Here is a 25,877-nt window from a genome sequence, read left to right as displayed (position 1 = left end):
GGTTCATTCCATAGACCCGCTATCATCTTAGTCACTCGCCTCTGGATCCTCTCCACCTCCTCCCCATCAAGAAGGAACCTAGGTGACCAAATCTGGGCACAGTAGTCAAGATGAGGTCTTATCAAGGCTCAGTACAGAGGTACAATAACTTGCTTGTCTCTGCTCGTCAAGATATTTTTCAACAACCAAGTGAGTTGATGAGTTGATTTAGCTACTTTTTCAATGTGCCCCCTAAACTTCATCTCCCTATCCACCAACACTCCCAAGTCCCTGGCCTCATCAATCTCCTGGAGTACAGTTCCACCAATGTGGTATACTGCTGCTAATCTTTTCACCCCAAAATGCATAACCTTACATTTTGTCTTATTCAATTGACATCCATTCTCCTTAGCCCAGAACTCCAATCTATCCAAGTTATCCTGCAAGATTTTGATATCTTCTGCATTCACTATCGCCCTACCCAACTTTGCATCATCAGTGAACAAATGAACTGTTCCTCTTAGATCCTTCCCTATATCGTTAATGAACAGATCAAACAGCAGTGGTCCAAGAGCAGAACACTGCAGCACACCACTAGTCACAGGCTGTCTTTGGACTCTACTCCTGAATAAACTACTCTTTGATATCTCTCCATCAACCATCCACCCATCCATCTCACCAACCCTATATCCATTCCCATATGTTGTAGTTTAAGGATTAGAATTCCATGTGGTATCCTGTCAAACGCCTTTGCCAGGTCCAGCAGTATCACTGTAAACCATGTATCATATTTAAGTATCATATTTCTCTCCACCTAATTCTCTAATTTTTATTAATTTCTCCAAAACCCTAACCACCACTCCTGATATATTGATTGACTTGGGATTATTTTCCTCTCTTTCCACTCTATTGGAACTTTACCAGAACTGAGGCTTAAATTAAACATCTTAGTCAGAGGAGGTGCTAATTCTTGTAACACATGGGCCGATATGCCATCTAAACCTATGGCAGTGTTACCATTAAGGTTCTGTAAAATACTAAACACCTCTACTTCTTCTGCTCTAGACCTTCATCAGTCAATGACACTTTTGGCATTGCAATATCACAACCGAGATGGTATACTTTTGCAAAATAATCGCTAAGTAACTCAACTATTTGATTTGATCTGTTACTTCCCTACCATCAACAGTTTTTAAAGTCATCCTTCCATAGTTATTCCTCCTTTTACTTGTCACCTTGTCACATAGTGAAAGATCTCCTTAGGATTTCTTTGGGACTCGTCAGCTGGCTTCCTCTTATAATTAGATTTGACCTTCTTTACCATACAGATCTCCCTCCTTGCCTGTACCTTGTACTGCTCATGGGTATGCTGATCACCTTTTTCTTTGTACTTCCTCCCCCACATTTTCTTTATCTGCAACTCCTGCGTAATAATGCTATTCATCCATCTTACTCTTACTTGTTTTCTATTCCTGACTCTGGGTATGCAGTCTGATACTACTTTCCTTAAACACCCTTTGACAATCTCCCATCAACATCTCTTCCCTTCAAATTCTCATGCTGTAGCACTGCTGAAAGCTGATTTCTCAGCGTTTCATAATCACCAGTCTTGTAATTCCAATATATCTCTTAACAGAAAATTCAGTCTCCCAGATCAACACCACATGATGACTTTCCCCAAGTAGAGGCAGTGTGACTAAATTTGTTATTGATATGTTCTCCAAAGCTGTGACCAGATCCAATATTCTTGAACTGCTTATTCTTTCCATTACATGCTGTCTCAGGTAATTTTCTCTTAACAACTGTATAAACTCCATTTCCTTCCTTCCTTGTGACCATTCCTTCTCCCAGTGTATGTCTCCATAGTTAAAATCTCACCTTTCACTCATCATGCAAATTTGTCAATGTATACCATCTACATTCTCCCTTATGCCTCCTGGATTATAGCAAGAACTGATTACATATTTCATCCTGCTGATCTCTATCTCACACCAAATAGTCTCAAATGAACTGCCCTCTGCATACCTGTCATCTTGAGACTTACTCTTTTTGGCTTTAACTCTTTGTCTATCATTAGCAAAACCCTTCTCCCCATTCTCTCCTCTCTGTCCTCCCGGAAAATACTCTATCCCTTGCATTCTGTTCCTATAACTATATCATTCTTAGTCAACTATGTCTCACATTCAATCCCACATTCACAGTAATTATTGACTTTAGTATTACTGATGGCTGACTCTATCACCTGCCACCCTGTTAAATCCCACTTCCCTGTTTTTGACCATTTACTCTATCTTTTATCAATAAATGTTCTAAGTGCCGTGAACCCCATCTGTTTAAGTGCAAACCATCACTCTTAAAAAAATGCCTTCCTTTTGTCAAACTCATCTCAGACATTCATAAAATGAATGTTTAGTTTCATTTCTTTACAAAAGTTTTTACACAATTTATAGTATAATCAAGTGGGAAAACTTCCAAAAACTATCTCTAATCCAGAGTATTTTAATGATAAGTTGTGACACCTTTTGACAACTCACATATGAATATATGACTTCTACATTACTTCAACCTTATCATCACCTCTGGGTCTGGCTCCCACTGATGAGACCTCAATAAAGGGCAAAACCGGTCTTGGATAGTGACCCTTCCCATAATGTATAGCATTATACATGCCCATAAAAATATGTGCTTTGCATTATGGGATACTAAGGCAAGTGATGTGAAGTCATTAGCTTCTATATACGAGTTGCCCTGTCCTGATTGTATTTCAGGCACAAACTTTGTTTGCTTATACTTGGATAAAGGATTAAACCAAGTATATAATTTCTTGGTATCTTTAATTTATATTGCTGTCCCCAGTTTTACATTATCAGCAAACAACTGAAATCTCTCTCTCTTAAATCTTTCCCTATGTCATTGATATACAAATTAAAGAGTAGCGGCCCTAGTACAGAACCCTGAGGTACTCTGCTGGTCGCTATCATTCTCCTAGATTCCACTCCTCCATTATACTGCCCTCTGGTGTCTGTCAGCCACCCCTGTCCCTGCTACTAGCTTCATATCCATTTCTATTTGTTCCAGCTTTTGTAATAGTTTTCCATGTGGTATTCTATCATATGCCTGTGCAAAGTTGAGTAGTATCATGGTGTAGCCATTACTTTTATCCAATTCTGTTGTCACTTTATTATAAAACATGAATAAGTTATTAAGACAGGATCTACCCTTTGCACAGCCATGCTTCCCACTATACAGTATCACATCCCTATCCACCCACTGTTGTATTTTACCTCTCACCAACTTTTGCAACCTCTACCTGAGAGCCACATTTATGCAATGATACTATCTTAACCTCTTTCCACTCCCTTGGAACTCTGCCAGTAATGCAGGATTGTACATTACACTTTTTGTAATGAAGTAACAAAGTTGGATACAGGAAAGGATACTATGATATTACTGGACTTGGCAAAGACATTTGACATTATACACAGAAATCCATTTTTTAAATTGGAACACATATGAATAGATATAAAGTTGGTAACAAATATGATGAAGCAAAAATCAAAAAGGCAGGTGATTTGCCACATACCCTGTCTAGCCTGTTCTTGGACATCTACTGTTTGATGTGTGCATTAATACACTGGGATAATGTGGGAGCACATCCAGTTGTTTATTGTGGAGGGTAATAGTCAATGAAGATTCTGAAGAATGATTTAAATAGACTAACACTATGAGTAAAGGTTATTCTATACGGGAAAATGTAACATGACAATGAAAGAAATACCTTTTTCTTGTAGCTTAGATGAACTCTATCTTAACATTGCTGCTAAGGTAGAGCTAAGTTTTAGAATATATAAATGGAAATAGCTATGAATAGTAAGGCACCTTTGATTTGTTGCTAAGTTTTACATCAACGTTTTGACTATGTAGATATTTCTATAAAACCACTTTGGCATTATAGCAGGTCTTGAATTAACATCATTAAAAGAAACAACAGAAGATGTAGTGCAAAAAAAATTTTTTTTCAGCTTTCATTCATTTAAAAATATCAAAACAAACCATACTTAATAAAATATTTTTCATTCTTCAGACTATCCAATAAGAAGAATTATATCTGAAGTGTATTCAGTAACATATTGAGAAATACATAAGTATATTAAGTATTCATGTTATATTATTTTTGAAAATCAACATATACAGTATATATATTAAATGACAGCTTGTTTTTTAGCATAATACCTGCTTTCAAGCTCTTGCTATTATTTTATTATACAACTGTTTTTACAGAAAGCTGATTATAGCCCCATTGGACACATTTACATCTGTATCATTATTATCAATTTTCTGATATGTAGCCACAAGAGGAGTACAGGATACTTTGACAGTCCTTGTCAGATATCATCTCCTTCCAGGAGGTTGACTACCATGAGCTTCCACCATGTATGGTTTTGTGTTTCTCTTTTACATTCTTCATAGGACAAAATTATGACATATAATGCAGAAACAAGACCAGACACTAGGAAAACAAGACTAATGTTAAACACAGGTGAAATGAATATATTAAATTTAGATATTAGATTAGATTAGATAAAATAAAAAATACAGATATAAGAAACAGTGTGAAATACAAGCAATAAACAATTGGGTAGCAAACCCAAAGAATAAAATGGATTGAACATGTGGAAAGAAGAAGTGAAGATAGAATAATAAAATAAGTCTCTAGTTGGAAACCAAAGAATAAGAGAAGAACAGGAAGACTTAGAAAAAGATTAAAAGATACTATTAAAGAAGATGAAGTCTTGGTCACAACAGATACTACATCTAATGCGTGAAGAAGAAGAAGACTTTTACGCACACTAGAAATAGAATCCAGCAGTAGCCTTTTCTTTCCTAGATGTTTGTATTGTAAGACAGTGGAATAGAAGCCTGCAATTTCTGTCTATACTGGAAGATATTGATGCTACTTTGTATCACTCTTCCTAGACAAGAGGCTGTGGCTATGATGTGAATACTATTGGAAAAAAAAAAAAAAAGAAGCTACATATTAAATCCATTTTCATCTCTAATGGTTTATTACTCGGATCTCATTTCTGAGATAATAAACCACCATGGTCTCTCCTTTTGTAGCTCCACTACTTATACAGTTCTGTAAGGCTACAATATATGCTCTGCGCCTTATTATTCAACTTTGCATCTCTAATAACTATATATCATTTAAACCTTTCCCAATGTCATTATTAATTAAGACAAATGGGAATAGTCCTAAGACAGATCCTGTCACATGCCCGTAATGACTTTCCTCTTCTGTGTACAGTTCCCCATCCACAAATTGTTGTCATCTACCAGCCATTTGCCTTTTCAGCTCACTAACCTATCATCTAATCTAAACAAAAGGAAAGAGATTGGTTTGATGAAGAATGTGCTCAAGCTGTAATAAAAGAAATGAAACAGATAAAGAATTTACTGCAATACCAACTAGGATTAAAGAAGGAAAATATAAAGAACTGAGACAAGAAGCTGATGAAATCATATGCACAATAGAACAAGAAATGAAGAACAAGGCAATCTTAGACAAGCTTATAATAAAATTAAGTTAATTAAAGGAGGATATAAACCAGGACTTAAATATATGCAGAGATGGACAAGGAAAGATGTTAACAAACAAAGAAAGAGTAAAAAAAAACAGATGGAGAGAATATTTCCATGAATTGTTGAATAAAAATGTTAGCTCTACATCTCCAAATTATATACCAAGTACTGTTAAAGAGGATGATTGTGTACAGTTACCATCAAGACATGAGTTTAATGATATAATGCTTTCATTAAAAAACAGCAAATCCCCCAGGAATAGACAAAATCCCTGCAGAGTTAGTGAAAGTAGGAGGAAAGAAACTAGAAAACAAAATCTATGAATTGGTTTTAACCATATGGAAGAAAGAGAAAATGTCAAAAGAATGGTGACAGAGTCTGATCTGCCTGACATATGGAGAATGATAAAATGGCCTGTGAAAATTATAGAGATATTTCTCTGTTATGTGCAGCATACAGAATACTTATCTCTGTTTTGTAGAACGGATTAAACTCATTTATGGAGAAGATAATTGGTGTCTACCAAGGAGGTTTCAGGAAAGGCAAATTCACAAATGAGCAGATACAATTATTAGAGAAGTTTTAGGAATTTGATATAAATATTTATTAGATTCTTGTTGATTTGCAACATTAACAGAGGAAAATTATATGAGATTATGATACGCTTTATAATACTAGATAAGCTAGTAAGACTTACAAGTTAACAATGGAAAATTCAGAAGCACAGGCTAAAATTCAAAATGATTTAACAAATCCCTTTAAAATTCTTTTTTTTTTGCAGATCCCTTTAAGGTGATGGCCTGACTCCAATACTTTTTGCTTAGCTTTGAAATACGTTATTGAATCGTTGCCAACAGATATTCAAGACACTCTAATAAACAATTCAGTGTAGATTGTAGCATATGCAGATGACATTAACATCATGTCAAGAACCAAACAGAAAGCAGAAGAAACATATTTTGAATTAGAAAAATCAGCACAAAAGGATTAAAAATCAATCAACAAAAAACAATGAAATAGAAAAAGTGGAACAGTTTAAATATTTAGGGGTAATGAGATGATGGAAGTGCAGAATCAAATTAAGAGAGGTAATCAGGCTTTCTATTCGTTGGAAGACTAAAGTAAACATATATCGATCACTAACCTAACCTATGGATATGAAACCTAGATATTTACAGCAAGTGTGGAGAATTTGATTTCAACTTTTGAAAGGAAAATCCTTAGAAAAATATTTGGACCAGTGAATGATAATGGTCTCTAGAGAATCAGATACAACCATGAGTTATATCAACTTTATAAAGAACCAAGAAATATCCAGTGTAATTGAGTTCAAGAAGTTACAGTGGGCAGAACATATTTTTCATATGGAAAATGAAATTTTTCTTATGAAGACAATCAATGATAAAATTATTGGAAAAAGACCAAAAGGAAAATCTAGAACAAGATGGATAGACACCATTAGTCAGATAGCATATCATTCATTGCATTATCATTGACCACGTAGTGTCCAAACTTGAGAAGCGAAGTTTTGGACAGACACAGTTGGAGGCAACAAATCCAGGAGACCAAAGTTGATTTGGGTTGTCAAACCATAATAAGAAGAAGAATCTGTCATCTAATTCCATCTGTTTCAGTTACCAACTTTTCATGTAGCAATCTATCAAAGGTCTCTGTAAAATCTAAATATACCTCTGTATATGTATCACCCCTGTCCATTGCATTCATCACTCTGTTGTAATGCATAAGTATATTGCAAAAACACATGATCTCCCTTTAACAATTCCCTGTTGAACATCACAGAGAATTCTGCTATTATCAACCTAATTTGGGATCCTGACCTTCACCAGTTATCCATCTAACATAATCCAAACTCCATGCACACAGATTAGCATATCATTCATAGCCTTAGCATTATCATTGGCCTTATCACTCTGTTTGGGATGATGAACAGTTTTACCTTTTTCTGCTCTTCTGGAATCAGATCTAGAATTCCCCTGTTATTACAAGACTTGTCAAGCAGGTATATCAATGTTGCCATTAATTCACTAGACCATGTTCTTAAGATATGAGTTGATATGTCATCAAGTCCTATTGTCTTATTAACATCTAGTTTATTAATTCTTCATATACCCCTTACTTCCGAAGGAGCTAATTTCTGGTGAGCACAGGAATGAGGAACTCAAGATATCTGATGCTGGATTAGTCACATAATGTAAAATCTGCTATATTATTTGTAGACTAGTCCCTCTTCTTCTTCTTTCTGTCTCCTTTCTTTTCATCTTACTCCTTTCATCAGTGCTGTTAGAGTATTCCAGGGCTAGGGGTGTATCTTTCCTGTCTTACTGAACTGTTCTTATTCACTACAGTGGAAGTCTGCCTTTTTTCTCCCAGCCTTATCTAAGTAGACAAATGTAGCAGAGGAATGATAAACTAGCGACATGAAATTCATCTGCTTCAAACCCACATGGATTATATTACTAAAAGCAGTGTGCCAAATATGCTACTGCTTATGAAGAAGATGATGAATCTCTTATTGAATCTCATTCCACAGAGATGTGATGAAAAATTGGTTATGTGGTCTACAAAATCCATTCACTATATTACTCACTGTGAACATTCAGACATTGCACAAATCTGGTGAAATGTATTTGTTGGAGAGAAAGAGAGAGAGAGATGGAGTGGCATTGGTCTTTCCGAAAGACCAGACTGGACAAGGCCATATAAATCTAAAACATTCAATATATTACTCAGGCAGGAATGATTTGGCACACAGAAGGAGTAACTGTCATAGTCTGTAGATTAGTTCTCCGTAGTGTTGTTGAAGTTAAACCTATCTCATCCAGAATCATAGTCATTAGACTACAAGCAAAAGAAACTGTATCATTTTAATAAGAAACTTTTATTAAAATGATAGTTATATTTTACTGATTCTTCACATCCAGACGAATATCATAATATGGATTTCTATCGACAACCACAAGAGGAAATTGACAAAATGTACAAAACAAATTTGCCAATAGTTATGAGTACTTTCATTACCAAAGTTGGACAATATTTAGACTAAAATGCATGATACAATGGGTAAATTTGGAATAGACTTGGAATGGTTACAATTTATTGTAATCTAGTTTTTGTTTTTAAATGAAGTCTTGTGAAAATTCTTCACAAGATCTCAGTAGAACTAGATAAAACTGTAACCATTCCATACATTAAAGGGATATCGGATAAAATAAATAGAATACTACAAAAATGCAACCTTAGCCATCTTTAAACCTCCTGCAAAATTAAAGAACTTTTTCAACTCATCCAAGGATCCACTTCTTCTGCTGGCCTACCTTGGAGTATACCATATTCATTGCACCTGTAATTTGCTCAATATAGGTAAAGCAGTAAGCACAATTCCTATCCAAAAAAGGAACATAAACAGCACATTAAATTTAATAACTATGGTAAATCTGGAATTTCTGATCATTCTCTAAATACTCTACATAGAATTGACTGGAAAGGCATCTGTTGTTTACACCACACCAAAATGTGGTCGTGAACGTAAATTTAAGGAGGCATGTGAAATTCTTATCAACCACCTTAATCTTAACAATAATGATGGTCTAAAAATCCCAAGAACATGGAAGACACATATTCTACCCACATAACCTTTTCATCTAAGAGTTAATTATAAATAGGACTGTAAGTAATCCAGGATCTTTGATGTGTTTTTTTTTTTTCACTAGAGGTCAGGCCAGTAGAATAACTGTCGGTCAAATCATTGCCTCTTTGGCATACTGTCTGAAATGTAATATAGCTTGTTTCTTTATATATATGTGTGTATACTCCAGATGATGACCTCAATATGAAGATCGAAACATCGGAAAATTAAAGTAATTGTTTCTAACATGATTGTAGTCTCCATAATTTGTCTGAAATGAATGCTAATCACCATGTAACACTAAAGGAAAGAAGAAGAATGCTTCCTGCTTAGCAATCATCAGTCTCTTCTCTACCATACCTTCTATACTCATGCTCTCATGATCTCACATTGATGAGATGAAATGCTTTGATGAATTGTTCATTGAATATTCTAACTATATTCTCTACATTTTTATCAATCTACTATTTTCACCTGCTAACATTGTATCTCCATAACTATTCTTTCTTTAACTTGCCACCTATTTAGGATTTTTCTTGCCCTGAATGACTATGTAATCACACTTTGACTCTCCTTGCTGAGTCACCCTTCTAGTTCACACTTGATAGTCATGGTGAAATTAATTATTACCATTTACTTATGCCATTTCCAATGAGTTCTTCTAGATCTTAATCTCTCTGTTCATCCATTTTGCACCTACCATCCTTTGGAATATATTCAGACATTGCTGGTGTTAAATAGCTCTTGATCAGTGCCTGAGCAGCATTTATTTTTTTTCTGTCGACTTGTCATTCTTGCTATAGCACCAAACTGTCTCTTCATCTTTTCATGATCAATAACCTTTTTGTTCCTTATATATCCTTTCCTCACAAATAGTCTTTATATGGCCTTCATATGATGGTGATGGCAAGCCATATGCAGAGGTCATATCCATTTGTATTGTCCTTTACCTACTACATAAGATTGTGCTACTTTACCTACTACATTAGATGGTACTGCTTCCTTCCTGGCATGATGAAAGTGGTATTTTGCATCACTGTTAAAATTTGCCATTTCTCTGATTCTTTTGAATACTGTTTTTAATTTGCAGAAAATAAATAAAATCTGCAGCCCATATTTAAAGGAACTTTGATTGTTGCAATCATGAATGGTGTAACTATAAAATAATACTGTTATAAAGCTTGTCTTTTATTGTTCTGATGCTTTCCTTACTTTTTTGTTAGATTGAAGTGATCTAGGATCATAAAATGTGTTCAGGAATTTTGCAGTCATGGAATTGTTTTGAAACACTATATTAGACCAAATTGTCTGAACACAGAAAGAAAAACAAAAAAAAAAGGAAATGATTAAAATGGTTTCAGTTCGTTGTAGTTGGTGGATTGAGTGGTGGAGACAGAGAGTATCCTTCCTAGATGAGTCTTTAGACTCCCTGATGGTGTCATGTAACAATAATAATAATAACAACAGTGAAAAAAATTAATCCAGCCACAAAAATTTCCTTTCATGTCACACAAAGCGCAAATATATCCCAACCATTTTATAAGTTATAATTATTACTTCCAACATTGAAATAACATTAAACTCAAAACATACAAAGACCATGTCCTCTTCTCCAGATAATTTGCAGGATTCTTTGTAAAACACAGTCTCTCTCACATACACACACACACACACACATTTTCAGTCCTGTAAAATGTAGTCAGATTATACATTTTTTACATTACTTTCTAAATTTGAAGTTGCCTTACCATGAATATTAAAAATTTTGTTCAGTTTTAGAACTCATCTGAATATCCAAGGTAAGGTATTAATATTGGAAAAATGGTTGGTTATGATGCCATAGGATTATTGATGATGCATAAAGACTACTAACTTTTAATGATTTTAAGTTTATCATCATTATTTAACGTTATTATTAACATCTGACCTCCATGGAGTCAGAAACTCATCGTGGGATGACTCATCATGAACTTAGAAGTCTGGTATCTTTTTAAAATCATCTTTTATTAATTATGTAAATTACCATAAGAATTTTTAAGGATTTATGTTAATTTGTACTAATAGGTTTGGCCAGGCTACCATTAGTGAACAGTTTTGCCAGAACACCCCCTATACTCTGGAAATTAGGATGGAGTCCTGATATAGGTGGAGAATATAAAACAAGTGTTCCTCCTCCACCAGGGGAATATCTTCAAGAGAGAGATGTACTTAAACAGTACATTTATCGTATTAATCTGCTTGGTAAGTAATAAAAAATTTTCTTTATACATTTTCTATTTATAAGCACTTCAGTAGTAATTTTATAATTTCACCTAGGATTAGATGGAACTTTTTCACATGCAATTAGATGAAAGCAAACCAATGTGCAGCACAGAAGTTATTATAAGCTGAGTGCTTCATTGCTTCTGGTGTTTTTGGAATCATCAGAAGCAATGAAGCACTCCCTATCAATAAATATAGGTATATTAATTTACCAAAAATCGGAGGGTGGGGGGGGAGAGAGAGAGAGAGTGTGTCATTTTAAGACCAACTCCAGTTTAATACAAACTTCTTTTTATGCAACAGTAAATTAGATTATAAAATCTCAAGTGATTAACTACTAATGCCTAAGCTTATCCACACATCATTTACTATTATTGAAAAATAGCCATGGCTGATAACTTCCAAGAAACTCAAAGGCAATAATACATGACAGAAAAAAAACAAATAACATGCTACAGGTTTGTAGTTGTAAACATGATTGCCATTTCAAAACCATGTCTGCATATTTTCATGATGTCTTTTGCATGCACACAGTAACATGTTTTGTTATTTAATTTTTGTTTAACTTGAGTGATCTGATCCTGTGGCTTCCTCCCTTGAGAGGGTTACAACTGATTACTAGGGAGATAGTGGTGCAAGGTGGTTTTCCCATTGCCTTCCTTGCCGTAAGTATTTATGACTGTAACCTGTGTGTTCACGGGTCCAGTTTGCCTGCTTGTGGGACGAAAAACTCAGATAAACTGGCAGAATAAACCCTGCTGTCCATGCCCAAGACCGGCTAATTTGGCTATGGCTGAGGAAGATCCTTAAGCTCCTCACGTCATTGATGGGAATCAAACCTAGGACACTCCTTACCCAGGCATATGGTTGCGAAGCGCAAAGCCACTAGGCTAACCACGTGGACAACTTGAGTATATAATATTAAATTATGACCACTTAGCTTATAATGTTGGGGGACCTATAGTGGCATAGATTCCACTAGATGTTTTGATAATATCTGATTTTTGGGATTCAAACCCACAGCTAAATAATAGGCTGTGGGTCTTTATCCCAGTGTAGGCAGAGTTATTAGTTCATTTCTCTAGGTGATAGATGAATTTTATTAACCCCTATAAGACTATCATCCTCTTTAATGGAGGATTGGGGGGAAAAAAGGAAGGAAATGAAGCTTCTGTATGTTTAGCCTCCAGAGAAGGGTTCTGGATTGTCTAACCATTAATCCACACACAGTACTAAGGTCCAGTAGGTTTACCTTACATGGATACAGAGAATTCGTGTAATATGTGTGTATAATATTGTTAATAAACAATTATCTCCATAGAATCTGAAGACTCATCACTGGAGGTTCATACTAACTATTCATACAATATATATCATACCTTTCTTTGTACTCATTCACCGACAAAGCATTTACAATTTATAGTTCTGTAATTGTAATTCACTTGTTTTTGTTTCAATAAAGAGAATAAAAAATTATTTTAATAAATCTTTTTTATGAAATGTAGTTGTTATGAAAACAAACGTCTTGTCATCGAAAAATTTTTTCTGCAAAATTTTTTAATTTTTTTTTTCCTGCATCATCCTATAAAACTCTTTTAGTAACTTATATGTTTCTAAATATATATATATATATATATATATATATATATATACACAGGGTGTTCGGGATAAATTTGACAGTTTCGTAAGGAAAAAGAAAATCTTCTTTGTATCTATTAAATTTAATGAATTGACAAAAAAACATTACAGGCAGAGTTAATTACAATACTATCAACAAGATTTACTCAAAATAACCACCATTAGCATCGATCACAGCTTCAATTCTGCTTCGGAACCTCGAACAAGCTGATGCTACAGTCTCCCTGGGAAGGGCCGCAAAAACTGTTTTAATTTTATCCATTAACTGGGCTTTTGTATTACTGGAAGTGCGATTGGTGTCTTTTTCAACTGCGCCCCATACAAAATAATCCATGGGGTTAAGGTCTGGGGAGTTTGGAGGCCAAACATTTGGACTGGTGAAGTCGTAGAAATTTTCAGACAACCATTTTTGACTTTTCCCAGAGGTGTGGCAAGGGGCCGAATCCTGCTGCCATACATACGGCCTACCATTGGCTACCCTTGTTATCCAGGGCTTGACTACAGTTAGCAACTCCACGAACAAAGCCCGAATTCCAATGCCAGGGTTCTTCAACACCTGTTCCTGCAGATTTGCGAGGAATTCTGCTGTACGAACGCAATCAGATCGTCTGCTAGGGATCTTTCTTCTTGCTACATCCTCGTAGTCACCATTGCAAGTCTCTAGTTCATGCCTGATTGTTTTTACTGTATTCAGGGAGCATTGGGCAGCAGTCGTAATATCCTTATTTTGATGGCGGGCATGAATCATCATGATACAAGTTATTCTCTTCCATGATTCAGGTGGGTTCCAGCTATCCATCCTTTCTGACATCTTGTATATGAATGAAGAAGGGTCCAAACTTTTAAATGAAGAGAAGTGTGTGTTAATACATGTAACTTACGGAAAAATATAATTAATTATAAATATGTCAAATTTATCCCGAACACCCTGTATATATATATACCAAACCTTTAGTCTATTCTCAGAGGAAGCATAAGCATTGGTAATTGAAAGATATGGAAATTTAACGAAAGCTAGTGAGAAGACTGAGGAAGAGAAAGAATACAAGAATGTAGAATCAAAAGTAAGTGATAAAGGAGTTAAAGAGAGTATAAATGAGGAAATGGAAGTAAGGTGCATCAGAATGAGAATTACAGAGAGTGAAATTGTTGGAATGCAAGATTCGATAAAACATTTATTCAAAATGAAAAAGTAAATGAGAAATATGTGGAGTAATATTAGTCATTTATTGGAAACAAATGAAAGTGTACAAAATAATAGAATGAAAGAAAAAAGGATGTAAGAGGTGATGAGTGATTCGATAACAGCAGTGTGTGGAGATTCCATTGTTAGAGGATTGGTTAATGAGAGAGAGAGAGGGTCCATAAGATTCAGGAGGGAGAATGAGCAAGATAATTCATGCTTTAGACATGAAAAAAAAAAAAAAACAAGCAAGAGAATTAGCGGTGGTTGTGGGGACAAATGATTTAACTGGACATAAGAAGAATGTAAGGGCAAAATATCTCGAGGTTATTGAGTATAGTGAAAGATAGCAGTATAGTGAGAAAGATTGTCAGTGTGTTGCTGAGGTATCTCAATGATGAGTTGAGACATGTGAGGAGAAGAGAGTACAATTTGTGGATATATGGCATGTATTTGAGGGAAGAATAGAATTATACAGATGCGATGGATTCATTTGAATGGCTTTGGAGTAAGCGCACTGGAGAGACTGTTGCTAGACGGAAGTGCAGTGTGCATGATGCAAGCAAGAGATGAAGTGAAAGATCAGGAGAGTGGTATTGAAGAGATAGAAGTGCTTGGCAACGGAGATAGTAGTAGTGTAAGAGTTGAAGAGAGAATAGGAATGCAAGAGAAACAGGGAGAGCCTTTGGGGGGGGGGAAACAGGTTGACATGGCATAGGGAGAGTAGAGGTTGGAAGTAGTAGTGAATATATGTGTGTATGAGGATGATCAGCATAGAAATGGAATAGATCGGGGTGTGGATGAGGAAGTTAAGACTTAGCAGATATATGTGGCAAGCAGTGATAAAAGTGATTGGGCAAGGGCAGGCATAGTGACAAAATCGCAACTAACAAGTGGCTTGGATAGGACTGGTTATCGATCTAAAAATGAACTACTGGCATTTGCTTATTTTTGCAAATGCCAGAAGTGTCAGAAATAAGGGAGATGAAGTGGTTTCACATATTGAGTTTATTCACTTGGAAGGGTACAGTGTTTATTCACTTGGAAGGGTACAGTGTTTTTCATGAGGATGAGTTGTTTCCATCTTCCATCCCTTCTTGAATGGACAAGAAGGGATGGAAAGTTCTATGGTTATGAGGCAGTGTGGTGTAAGGTGGAGGTAAACAGGAAGACACATTTAGTTGGATGTTGCTATAGACTAGGGAATGTGGAGGGTGGTGATGAAGAAATCTATAAACAATTTGGGGTAAGTGAACAAAGGAAGGGTAATTATTATGGGCAATATTGCTCTAGGCAGTTTTGCATCATCACCAAATAACTGGACATTTCCCCTCACATAATTTCCTTTATCATAATGAACAAATTAAATTACAGTGGTCCAAATATGCCATTAGTAGTCCCTGCCCTTCTCTGTATTCTGTTCCTCCATATGTAGCTATCAAGGCTATTTGGTAAAAAGACATGCTGTTAGGAAGCTCCTGAAAGTGATTTATTGATGACTTATTAAATGTTTTCTTAGACTTATTAGTGTATTTTTAGTATATTGTTGTAGTTTATAGTGTATTTATTGTACTACAGCATTTAATAACATAACTGTAGAAATATTATTAGTTTTTACTACTCTTAAGAATGGTGTGTGCTGAAAACTCGTCACAACAGGGCGGTATCTAAAGCTAAAGTTGTTACTACTGAGGAGAACCTTTGTTCCAATAAGCAAAAGCATTGCTGCAGTGATGATAATATATCCTAGAATAATCTGACATTCGAAATATCCCAGTTAAATGAAGTTATTAGAAAACCAGAGAATTAGAAAAGTGGAAAAACATTTAATGAAACTCAGACAGGATCAAAAAAAGCATCAGAACAATAAGAGGAAAAAAAGCACTGAACATGATAATCATAATAATTATAATAAAAGCAAAGTAACTTGGTTACAATCTAAGAAAAAAGAAGTGAAATGTTATTGTGATTCAATCATAAAATTTGTACTTGCCGAGGAAGTCACTACTTCTAGTTTCCCGGGGTGAAAATTAAAGATATGACAAAGATAATCAGAAAATAAAAATAAAAGAGATAGTAGCTCTTGTAGGAACTAATAAATTAAATAGTGACAATGATATGATGTGATAAAGATATGAATGGCTTCAAACATGGTTATGTATTTGGCGAAGGGATGGGAATATATGCTTTGGAGCTCAGACCTTTTGAGTATCTGGAGAGAAAAAGAGAACATTCTACAACAAATCCAAATAGATTGCATATCATAAGAATAGGCTAAGTGGAATTTATTATGTCTATACACAAATGCCAGGAGCATCAGAAACAAGCAGGTTGAGTTTATTGGTTATGATGTGATCTAAGATTGTTGGCATCAGTGAATCCTGACTATCAAAATCCGATATGGTAACTGGGATCGAATATAATGGGTATACTATTTTTAAGAATGATAGAAGAGATGGGAGAGGAGAGGGAATATTACTACTGATAGCTGATGAATCCCCTGCAACTGAGACACCAGGTCTGTAGCAACATCCCATGACATATTTCATTCTGTTCACTTCACATCAGATAGACTGAAACACACTGCTACATGGGACACTGTTACCATCATTTTCTTGCATTTTTACCCTAACTGGACTTAATTCATCAGCTATCAGTAGTAATATTCCCTCTCCTCTCCCATCTCTTCTATCATATCCTAGAATAATCTGACATTTGAAATATTCCAGTTAAATGAAGTTATTAGAAAACCAGAGAATACACCCCTTGAGGGTACATGGCAGGAATTTGATGATGATGATGATGATGATGAGAATTAGAAAAGTGGAAAAACATTTAATGAAACTCAGACAGGATCAAAAAAAGGATCAGAACAATAAGAGAAAAAAAAGCACTGAACATGATAATCATAATAATTATAATAAAAGCAAGGTAACTTGGTTACAATCCAAGAAAAAAGAAGTGAAATGTTATTGTGATTCAAAACCATGTTTGAAGTCATTCATATCTTTATCACATCATATCATTGTCACTATTTAATTTATTAGTTCCTACAAGAGCTATTATCTCTTTTATTTTTATTTTCTGATTATCTTTGTCATATCTTTAATTTTCACCCCGGGAAACTAGAAGTAGTCACTTCCTCGGCAAGTACAAATTTTATGATTGAATCACAATAACATTTCACTTCTTTTTTCTTAGACTGTAACCAAGTTACCTTACTTTTATTATAATTATTATGATTATCATGTTCAGTGCCTTCACATTAAGGTCATCATTTGGAGTATATACATATATACAGAGAAACAAGCTGCACTACAATCTACATGGTATGCTAAACTTACTGGTCAACCATTAAAATTATTGATCTGACCTTTAGTAGGAAAAAAAAAAAAACTTACTACACCAAAGCTAGAGAACAACATGTTCACACACAAAAAGTAAGTGGGCTGAATGTGTGCCATCCAAATTCTTGTGATTTTTATGCCAGTATTATTGTTAAGATTAGGCCAGGTTAATTAAAATTACACAGCCTTCTTTAAATTAACTTTCATACCAGGTTTTGGTGTAGTGTGTTAAGAGCGTAATCTGAGAGGCCTGCAAATTGTTAAATTTAATGTGTCGTTTGTGTTTTTTTTATGATTAGGGACTGTACATCCAGTTTCCCCAGTTTAAGGTAAGTTAAGGATGCAGTAGATACAATAAACTCTAAGGTGAGCTAATTGGGGGAGTGGATCCTTAGAGAAGTTGAATATGTTTTTTTTTAATTTTATATTAATTTAAAAGTGGCATTAAAATTATAATGGTGTAGAATTCTATTAATTTTTTCTGATTACCCTTTAATGTATGAGATAGCTATGGTTTTACTGTAATCTATATTATTTTTTTGATGAAGTTTTATGAAGAACTTTATTAATAGTATTTTTGCTATATTCGTTATTTATAAATGTATTGCTAATAATTTGTAATTCTTGTTTAAGAGCTTGTTCATTAGAGAAAATTAATATAGCTCTGTTTTTGAGGGTGTTAATGACTCCAAATTTTTGCAAAGGGTGGTGATATGAGTTAGCATGTATATATTGGCCGATATGTGTAGGCTTGCGGTAAACAGCGAAGGATAGACTGCCTCAGGTAAGACATGTGACCAGTGTATCCAGGAAAGGAAGTGAATTCTGATTTTCAATAGTAAACTGTATGTGCTCATGTTGTTTGTTCAGGTGGCTAAGGAATGTGTTTAACGTTTGGCGACTATGTGGCCAGATGATGAAAACATCATCAACGTATCTAAGCCATACTGTAGGTTTTAAAGTAAAAGAATCTAAGGCACATTGCTCAAAAGCTTCCATATAAAAGTTAGTAATTGGGAGGTTAGTGGTGAGCCCATGGCTGTACCTTCTTTTTGTATGTAAAAATGATTTTGCCATACAAAGTAACTGGAACATAGTAGGCAAAGAGAGCCGTAATGTCGGGCAAAAATTTGTTCTGTGATCAAAGAATTGTGTCACTGATTGGAACATTTGTGAAAAGGACAGAAACTCAAACTGACTAATAAATTATCTTTACTGAGTGTTAAGTTTTTAATTTTGTTTATGAAGTGTTGTGTTTTCTTTATATAGAAAGGGGGAATGATCTACTAACTCCACTAATTTCTTGACTAGGTGATAATTAGGGGGCTGTCTATACCCTTAACTATCAGCCGAAGTGAAATATTATATTTGTGTAACATTATGGAAACACCATATATTCTGGGAGAATGAGTATGATGGGGTATTTGTTTATTAACAGGGTCTGACAGCCAAGAAGTGACAGACTTAAATAATAAAATAACAGAATAAAAAGAAAACCATATGTAGCAATCTTACAAAACCAGAACTAGCAGCAGTCAAGTCATTAAAAGCTAATTAAGATGTGATTGTAACAAAATCAGACAAAGGTAATGCCACGGTCATCCTTGACAGATCGAGGACTAATGAATAATTACATTTATCAAATGAATCAACTAGTCTCCAATAACAGCATCTGTCAACTATAATCCGGCTAACAGGATTAAGGAAAAAACTGCGAAAACACGTCTGTCACTTTTTGTCCATCGAACATTGTTAAAAAACTAGTATCCCATTCTTCCCAAAGTACACAAACATAACATTCCACTTCAGCCGATAGTTGACAGTATAGACAGCCCTAATTATCACCTAGCCAAGAAATTAGGCGTCGTCACTCAAGGAGTTGGTAGATAATTTCCCGCCTATATAAAGAACACACAACACTTCATAAACAAAATTCAAAATTACTTGATCTTTACATCATACAAAAACCTGGTATGAACATTAATTTAAAGAAGCCTGTGAAAATTTAATTAACCTCCCTAATCTTAATAATAGGTATTAAAATTACAAGAATTTGGTTGGTGCACATTCAGCCCACTTAGTTCTTCAAGTTTTGCAGCAAACCCTTATTTCAGGACTCAAAGCAATTTTTCAGCTTTTATTGGCCACCCACCATTCACACTGATTTGTTTAAATTTATATGTATAATTATATGAGTAACATTGTGTGTGTGAGTGAGTGAGAACATGTTGCGCTCTAGCTTAATTTAATTTTGTAACCTAATAGATAATAACAGGACTCTAGCTTTGATGTATTAAGGTTGTTTTTTTTTTTCTACTAGATGTCAAGCCAATAGTTTTAACAGTTGACCAGTAACATTAACATACAATGTAGATTGTAGTGCATCTTGTTTCTCTGAGAGAAACAAGCTGCACTAATCACTCAATATCAATAATCACCAAAATAATCTACGTAGAGTGATTATTTTGGTTAATATTAATCTGAAGTTTTACTCTAACACAGTAGTTGTTTCCATAATTTCTAAGATGTATGCTGAGCTCTCTGCGCTATCATCACTGCTTGTTTCATTTAGCAGTTTTTCCAAGTAATTACTCCATACTTCAAGGATATCTTTTTCTCCCGTTTTCATGTCACCTTTATCATCTCTAACTCCTTTTACAGCACTCTTTCCTCCATTCCTAAGCTTCTTCAACAACCTCCAGAATATCTTGCCACCTTTTTGATATTTATTTTCTATATTCTTGCCAAAGTCCTCCCATGACTTTTGTTTAGCTAGTTTTACACAGTGTTTAGCATTCTTGCATTTGTCTCTGTATTCTCTAAGAGAACAAGCTGACTTATTTGACAGGAACTTTTGATATGCTTTCTTCTTTTCCTTCACTGCCTCTTTAACTTCTTGTGTCCACCAGGGAGTTCTGATTTTTTTATCCTTGCAGACAACCTGACCACATGCCTCTCTGGCAGAATCAATCAATGTTTCCTTCAGAGTTTGCCACTGAATCTCCAAGATTTGATTCCTATTCTCAAACTCTTTCATTTTTTCTTCAATAATCTTTGTGTATTTTAGTCTACAATTCACATCTGAGAGCTGCTCAACTTTTATTCACTTTAAAACTTTCTTACATGTTATTCTTTTCAATATGAAATTCAATTTTATCCTGCTCAAGACTAAATAGTGATCACTTCCAATTTCAAATCCTTTGTACACTCTGGTGTCCTGCACCAGGGAGAAAACATCACTATCAACAATAACATACTCAATGAGACTTTTCTTATTCCTAGCCTCTTCTCTCCATGTGAATTTGTGCACATTTTTATGTTGGAACATGGTGTTAGTAATAACCAGTCCATGTCCTGAGCAGAAATCCAACAGATATTTGCCATTATTATTAGCTTTGCTCTTTTCTCCAAATTTTCCCAAAATATTTTTGTGTCTCACAATCATTTCTTACTCTGCTATTTAGATCCCCAACAAGGACCAACTTTTCATTTTTCATTGTGTCAGTTGCTTTTTCTAAAGCCTCAAAAAATTCCTCCGCTGCTACCTTAGTAGAACCTTCTGTGAGACCATAGGCACAAATGTCTCATTGTCCAGTTCCCCATTCTCATATTTGCCCACATTACTCTACTTGAGACTTCCTGCCATTCAAGAAGATTAGCCTCGTATTTTGTGTTGAATACTATGGCTACTCCTTCTTTTCCTTGATTGTCATTGCCTAAATATAACATTTTGTATTTATTGCTCAGAAAGATCTCACCAGTTTTGGTGTTTTTTGTTTCAGTCACCCCTATTATTTCGATCTGGTACTTATCTAATTCCTCAGCTAGCTCCATTTCTTCGCCATTCAGGCTTCTTACGTTGATAGTACCGATCTTTAACTCTGGTGATGTTGAGTTGGGGTTTGTTTTCAGGTTTGTTCCAGTAGCTGACTTTTCGCTGTTCGCCCTGGTTCCCTGGCAAAAACAATGGGGGCCTTGTTTAACTGGGTGACGCCCCAGCCGGCATGAAATTTTGTCATGTTGTACCATCATTTTTTATTTTGGTTTAAGCAATAAGAATACAATTTGGTCGGCTAAATCCCAAATTGCCAGCCCATCCTCGTTCGTTCAGTATCCAGGTAAACCGTGGAATATTATTCCGATCTTTTAACCAGACTAGACAAAAAAATTCTTGAGAAAAGACCGTTTTCAGAATAAAAAAAAATCATCTTTCATCAGGACAATACACCTGTCCACAAAGGTGTTTTGGCAATGGGAAAATTAAGGGATCTGCACAATGAATTGTTGGAACATCCACCATATTCCCCAGATTTGGATTCGTCATTGCACACCAGAATCCAAACAGCAGTCAAAACAGGGACAGAAGCCAGTTGTTCAGCCCCAAAGAAGACAAAGTTGGTTCCATCAGCAGGAAAGGTCATGGCATTGGTGTTTTGGGATGCTAAAGGCATTTTGTTTATTAATTATCTTGAAAAGGGTAAAACAGTAACCGTGGAATATTCTCATCTTTTAATCAGACTAGATGAAAAAATTCATGTGAAAAGATCTGGTTTGCAGAAGAAAAAATCATCTTTCATCAGGACAATACACCTGTCCACAAAGGTGTTTTGGGAATGGGAAAATTAAAGGATCCGTGCTATGAATTGTTGGAACATCCACCCCATCCCCTAGATTTGGCTCCCTCTGACTTCTATCTCTTCCCAAAACTAAAACTCTTCCTCACTGGTCAGCTTTCTTCAAAATAAGAGATGATTGCAGTTGTAGAGGGGTATTTTGCAGATAAATTTGTTTTTTCATTGTTAGGCCAAGAACTTTTCAGACCATTTTTGTATAATTGCTACCTCTGCTTTAGAACCTTCTTTATGCAACAGAACCATTTGCTCTCCTTCCACTCACTTGACACTTTATCAGAGGATGAGATCTAAATTAAACTTCCTGGTTAGAGGCGCTGCCATTTCTCTTGGAGTCCCATAGCCATGCTTGCATTAAGATTCTGCAGCATCCTGAGAAGCTACAATTTATCTACTTCTGCTCCCATAATATTGCCTGTTACAACTGTCACTAAATAATCTTCATTTTAATACATCCTTGTAAAGTGATCACTCAATAACTAAGCTATTTCATGTGCTTAGTCATTAAGTTATGTATATTTTCATAATCATTTTTTGTTTTTACCCATAACACAACAAAAGAACTCTTTGGGATTTCCTTTATCTACTCAGCTAATTTCCTTTCAATCTGTTTTTGTTTTCCCTACCATGTTGGTCCATACTGCTTTTCCTTCTACTGCTTTTGAACTTGCTTATCACCTTTCTCCTATTTCTTCTTATATATCCTCCATAACTTTTTTTCTTCAGCTCCCATATAACAATGCAGCATATCATTCTAAGACCTACTTGATTTACCCTCTTCGAGTGTACGTAGTCTAACACTGCTTCCTTCAAACACTCCTTAACCATCTCCCATTCATTGCTGACATCCTACCCTTCAAGCATTCTCCTAAGCTAGTCATAATCACCTATTCTGTATTTTCACATATTCACATAACACTTTTTAACTGCAAATTTGAAAATTCCATGTTTGGAGACTTCTCAAGTCAGAACTGGATAATCCTCTCTCTCTCTCCTCCCCATCTTTATGTATTTATTCTTATGGTTGATCACAGCTATAGTTCAATGCCGAAAGCCACTCTAGAGCCTCCTTTTACACTTCATATATCACCAGCAGGTTTCTGTAGAAACTGCAAAGGAGGCAGTCACTGATGATATGTTTGATGGTCTACATATCATTCTAAGACCTACTTGATTTACCCTCTTCGAGTGTACGTAGTCTAACACTGCTTCCTTCAAACACTCCTTAACCATCTCCCATTCATTGCTGACATCCTACCCTTCAAGCATTCTCCTAAGCTAGTCATGACCATCAAACATATAGGTGCAGTCACAGTAAGGGCTATTTGCCATATTCATTTATGTAGGAGGTAGCTGCATCTGCCCTGATTCATCTTGATTTTGTTAATAGTTGTCCATAGCTGGGGTGATGGCTGCAGGGGTCTTTCAGAAGAGAGCCATTTGTTTGCAAGTTCATAGCCCATTGTTGGTTTCACGTGTCATGAGTTTAAGGTGCTGGTCCAAAATTGGTTTGAACATAGCCCACTTTTATACTAGTTAATCCTGTTGAAAGTTTTTCCATTTGGTTATATTATAAATTAAAGATTCCAGTAAATTATATTTTTGGTTTCATCCTTTATCCAAGTGTAAGCAAACAACGTTTGCGCATGAATCAACTTCATGATAGGGCAACTCATATAGGGAGGCTAATGACTTCACATCAATTGCCTTAGTATCCCATAATGCAATGCACATCTCCTTACAGACATGTATAATGCTATGCATTATGGGAAGGTCCATTACCCAGACCAGTTTCAACCTTTTTATTGAAGTCTCATCAGTGGGAGCAAGACTCAGAAGTGATATCAAGGTTGAGAGGGAAACAAGAAAAATTACGGATTTGTACGAAGTGCAATATATTATTAGACCACAAGGCAGTGAATACAAAACAGACTAAAAAGATAAAAGATAGCATAAATGAAAGAGACATAAATGAAACAAAAGCTAGTGAAACTGAGGGAGTGAAAGAACGCAAGAACGCAGAAGCAAAAGTTAGTGATAAGGGAGTAAAACAAAGTATGCATGAAGAAACAAAAATAAGGGTAGCAGAACAAGAGGTAGTGAGACTGTGGGAGTGAAATTGTTAGAATGCGATATTTGATGAAACAGTTATTGAAAATGAAATGAGGAATATGTGGAGTGATATTAGATGTTTAGTGGAAACTAAGCAAAGTGTGCAACAGAATAGATTGAAAGAAAAAAAGGGTAAAAGAGGTGACGAGTGATTCCAAGATACCAATGTATGGGGATTCCATAGTTAGAGGGACTTACTATGGAATTGATTAGTTAATGAGAGCCCATAAGCCCCTGCTATCCAGGAGGGAGAATAAATAGCATAATTCAGGTGTTGGTCATGAGGAAGAAACAAACAAGAGAATTAGTTGTGGTTGTGAGGACAAATGATCTAAGTGGACATAAGGAGCATGTGAGGGTGGATATCAGGAGGTTTTTGAGAAGAGTGAAAGATAACAGTGTAGTGAGAAAGGTTGTCAGTGTGTTGCCAAGGTATGACAATGATGAGTTGCGACAGAGATCCAAAATCACTAATGTTATGCTAGCGGAGCTGTGTGAGGATAAGGGAGTAGAGTTTGTGGATGTATGTCATATGTTTGAGGGAAGAATGGAATTGTACAGGCATGATGAATTGCATATGAATGGCTTTGGAGTGAGTGCACTGGAGAAAGTGTTACTAGATGGAAGTACAGTGTATGATGCATGCAAGAGATCAGAAGTAAGAAATGAAGTAAAAAATCAGGAGAGTGGTATTGAAGAGACAGAAGTGCTTAGCAGTGGAAAGTAGTAGTGTGAGAGATGAAGAGAGAATGGGTATGCAAGACAAACAGGGAAATAGTGGGAGACTTGGTGGACAGGGAGACATGGCATAGGTAGAGTGGATGTTGAAAGTGGAAGTGAATGTGTGTGAAGATGGTGTATATTGCAATGTCGGTGTGGAAGTTTTTTCACGAGTAGATCCAAGGGTAGGGGCACTTGCCCCCCCCCACCCTTGGATCTACTTGTGAAAAAAAAATCAAAAAATTAAATAATTAAATAAAAATTTATTGATGTAATTATTTGTCTCCAAGCTTTTCCTCCCACCCCCACCCCCTGGAAAATTGTCTGCAGATGCCCATGGCAGTAAGGAATAAATGCTGCTTTATAATCGACAGAGAAATACATAACAGCATCAATGTGTGGATGTATCCAAAGGCCAAAAAGGCTGAATGAGGTAGGTGCAAAATGGAGGGACTTAAGCATGAAATCTGGAAGAAGAAGAAGATATATGGAGATGTACAGGATGAATAATGGTAATAATCAGTTACATGAAGAGTGTAAAGAACAAGCTAGTTCCTTACTGAAGGAACTTAGTTAGTAAGGAAATATGAGCAGAAATTGGCAAATCAGGTGTAGAAAAACTCTAGATAGTTTTTTTGTGGCAAGTAGAAGGAAGAATGATCATTATAAGATGATGTTAATGGGTGAAAATTGTAGAATGGTAACTGCTGCACTAGGCATTGTTGAGATATTCAGTGATCGATTTATAAGGGTGCTTCATCCTGATGAGGAACTCG

General features: G+C 35.5%; 1 protein-coding gene across 1 annotated transcript in view; it reads left to right on the top strand.

Moving 5' to 3' along the window:
- Positions 1-25,877, top strand: part of htt (huntingtin) — a 1,164,033-nt gene that overhangs the window by 868,331 nt on the left and 269,825 nt on the right. Inside the window, exon 43 of the mRNA XM_090393484.1 lies at positions 11,273-11,449. Coding sequence (XP_090249610.1) covers positions 11,273-11,449 — 177 coding nt within the window. The remainder of the gene's footprint in view (positions 1-11,272; positions 11,450-25,877) is intronic.

The sequence above is a fragment of the Typopeltis vanoorti genome, chromosome 5 (genome assembly GCF_054136105.1).
Source record: "Typopeltis vanoorti isolate ZY-2024b chromosome 5, IOZ_Tvanoo_1.0, whole genome shotgun sequence".
Lineage (NCBI taxonomy): Eukaryota > Metazoa > Arthropoda > Arachnida > Uropygi > Thelyphonidae > Typopeltis > Typopeltis vanoorti.
The sequence above is the reverse complement of the archived record's forward strand: the minus strand, read 5'-3'. Positions and strand labels throughout refer to the sequence as shown.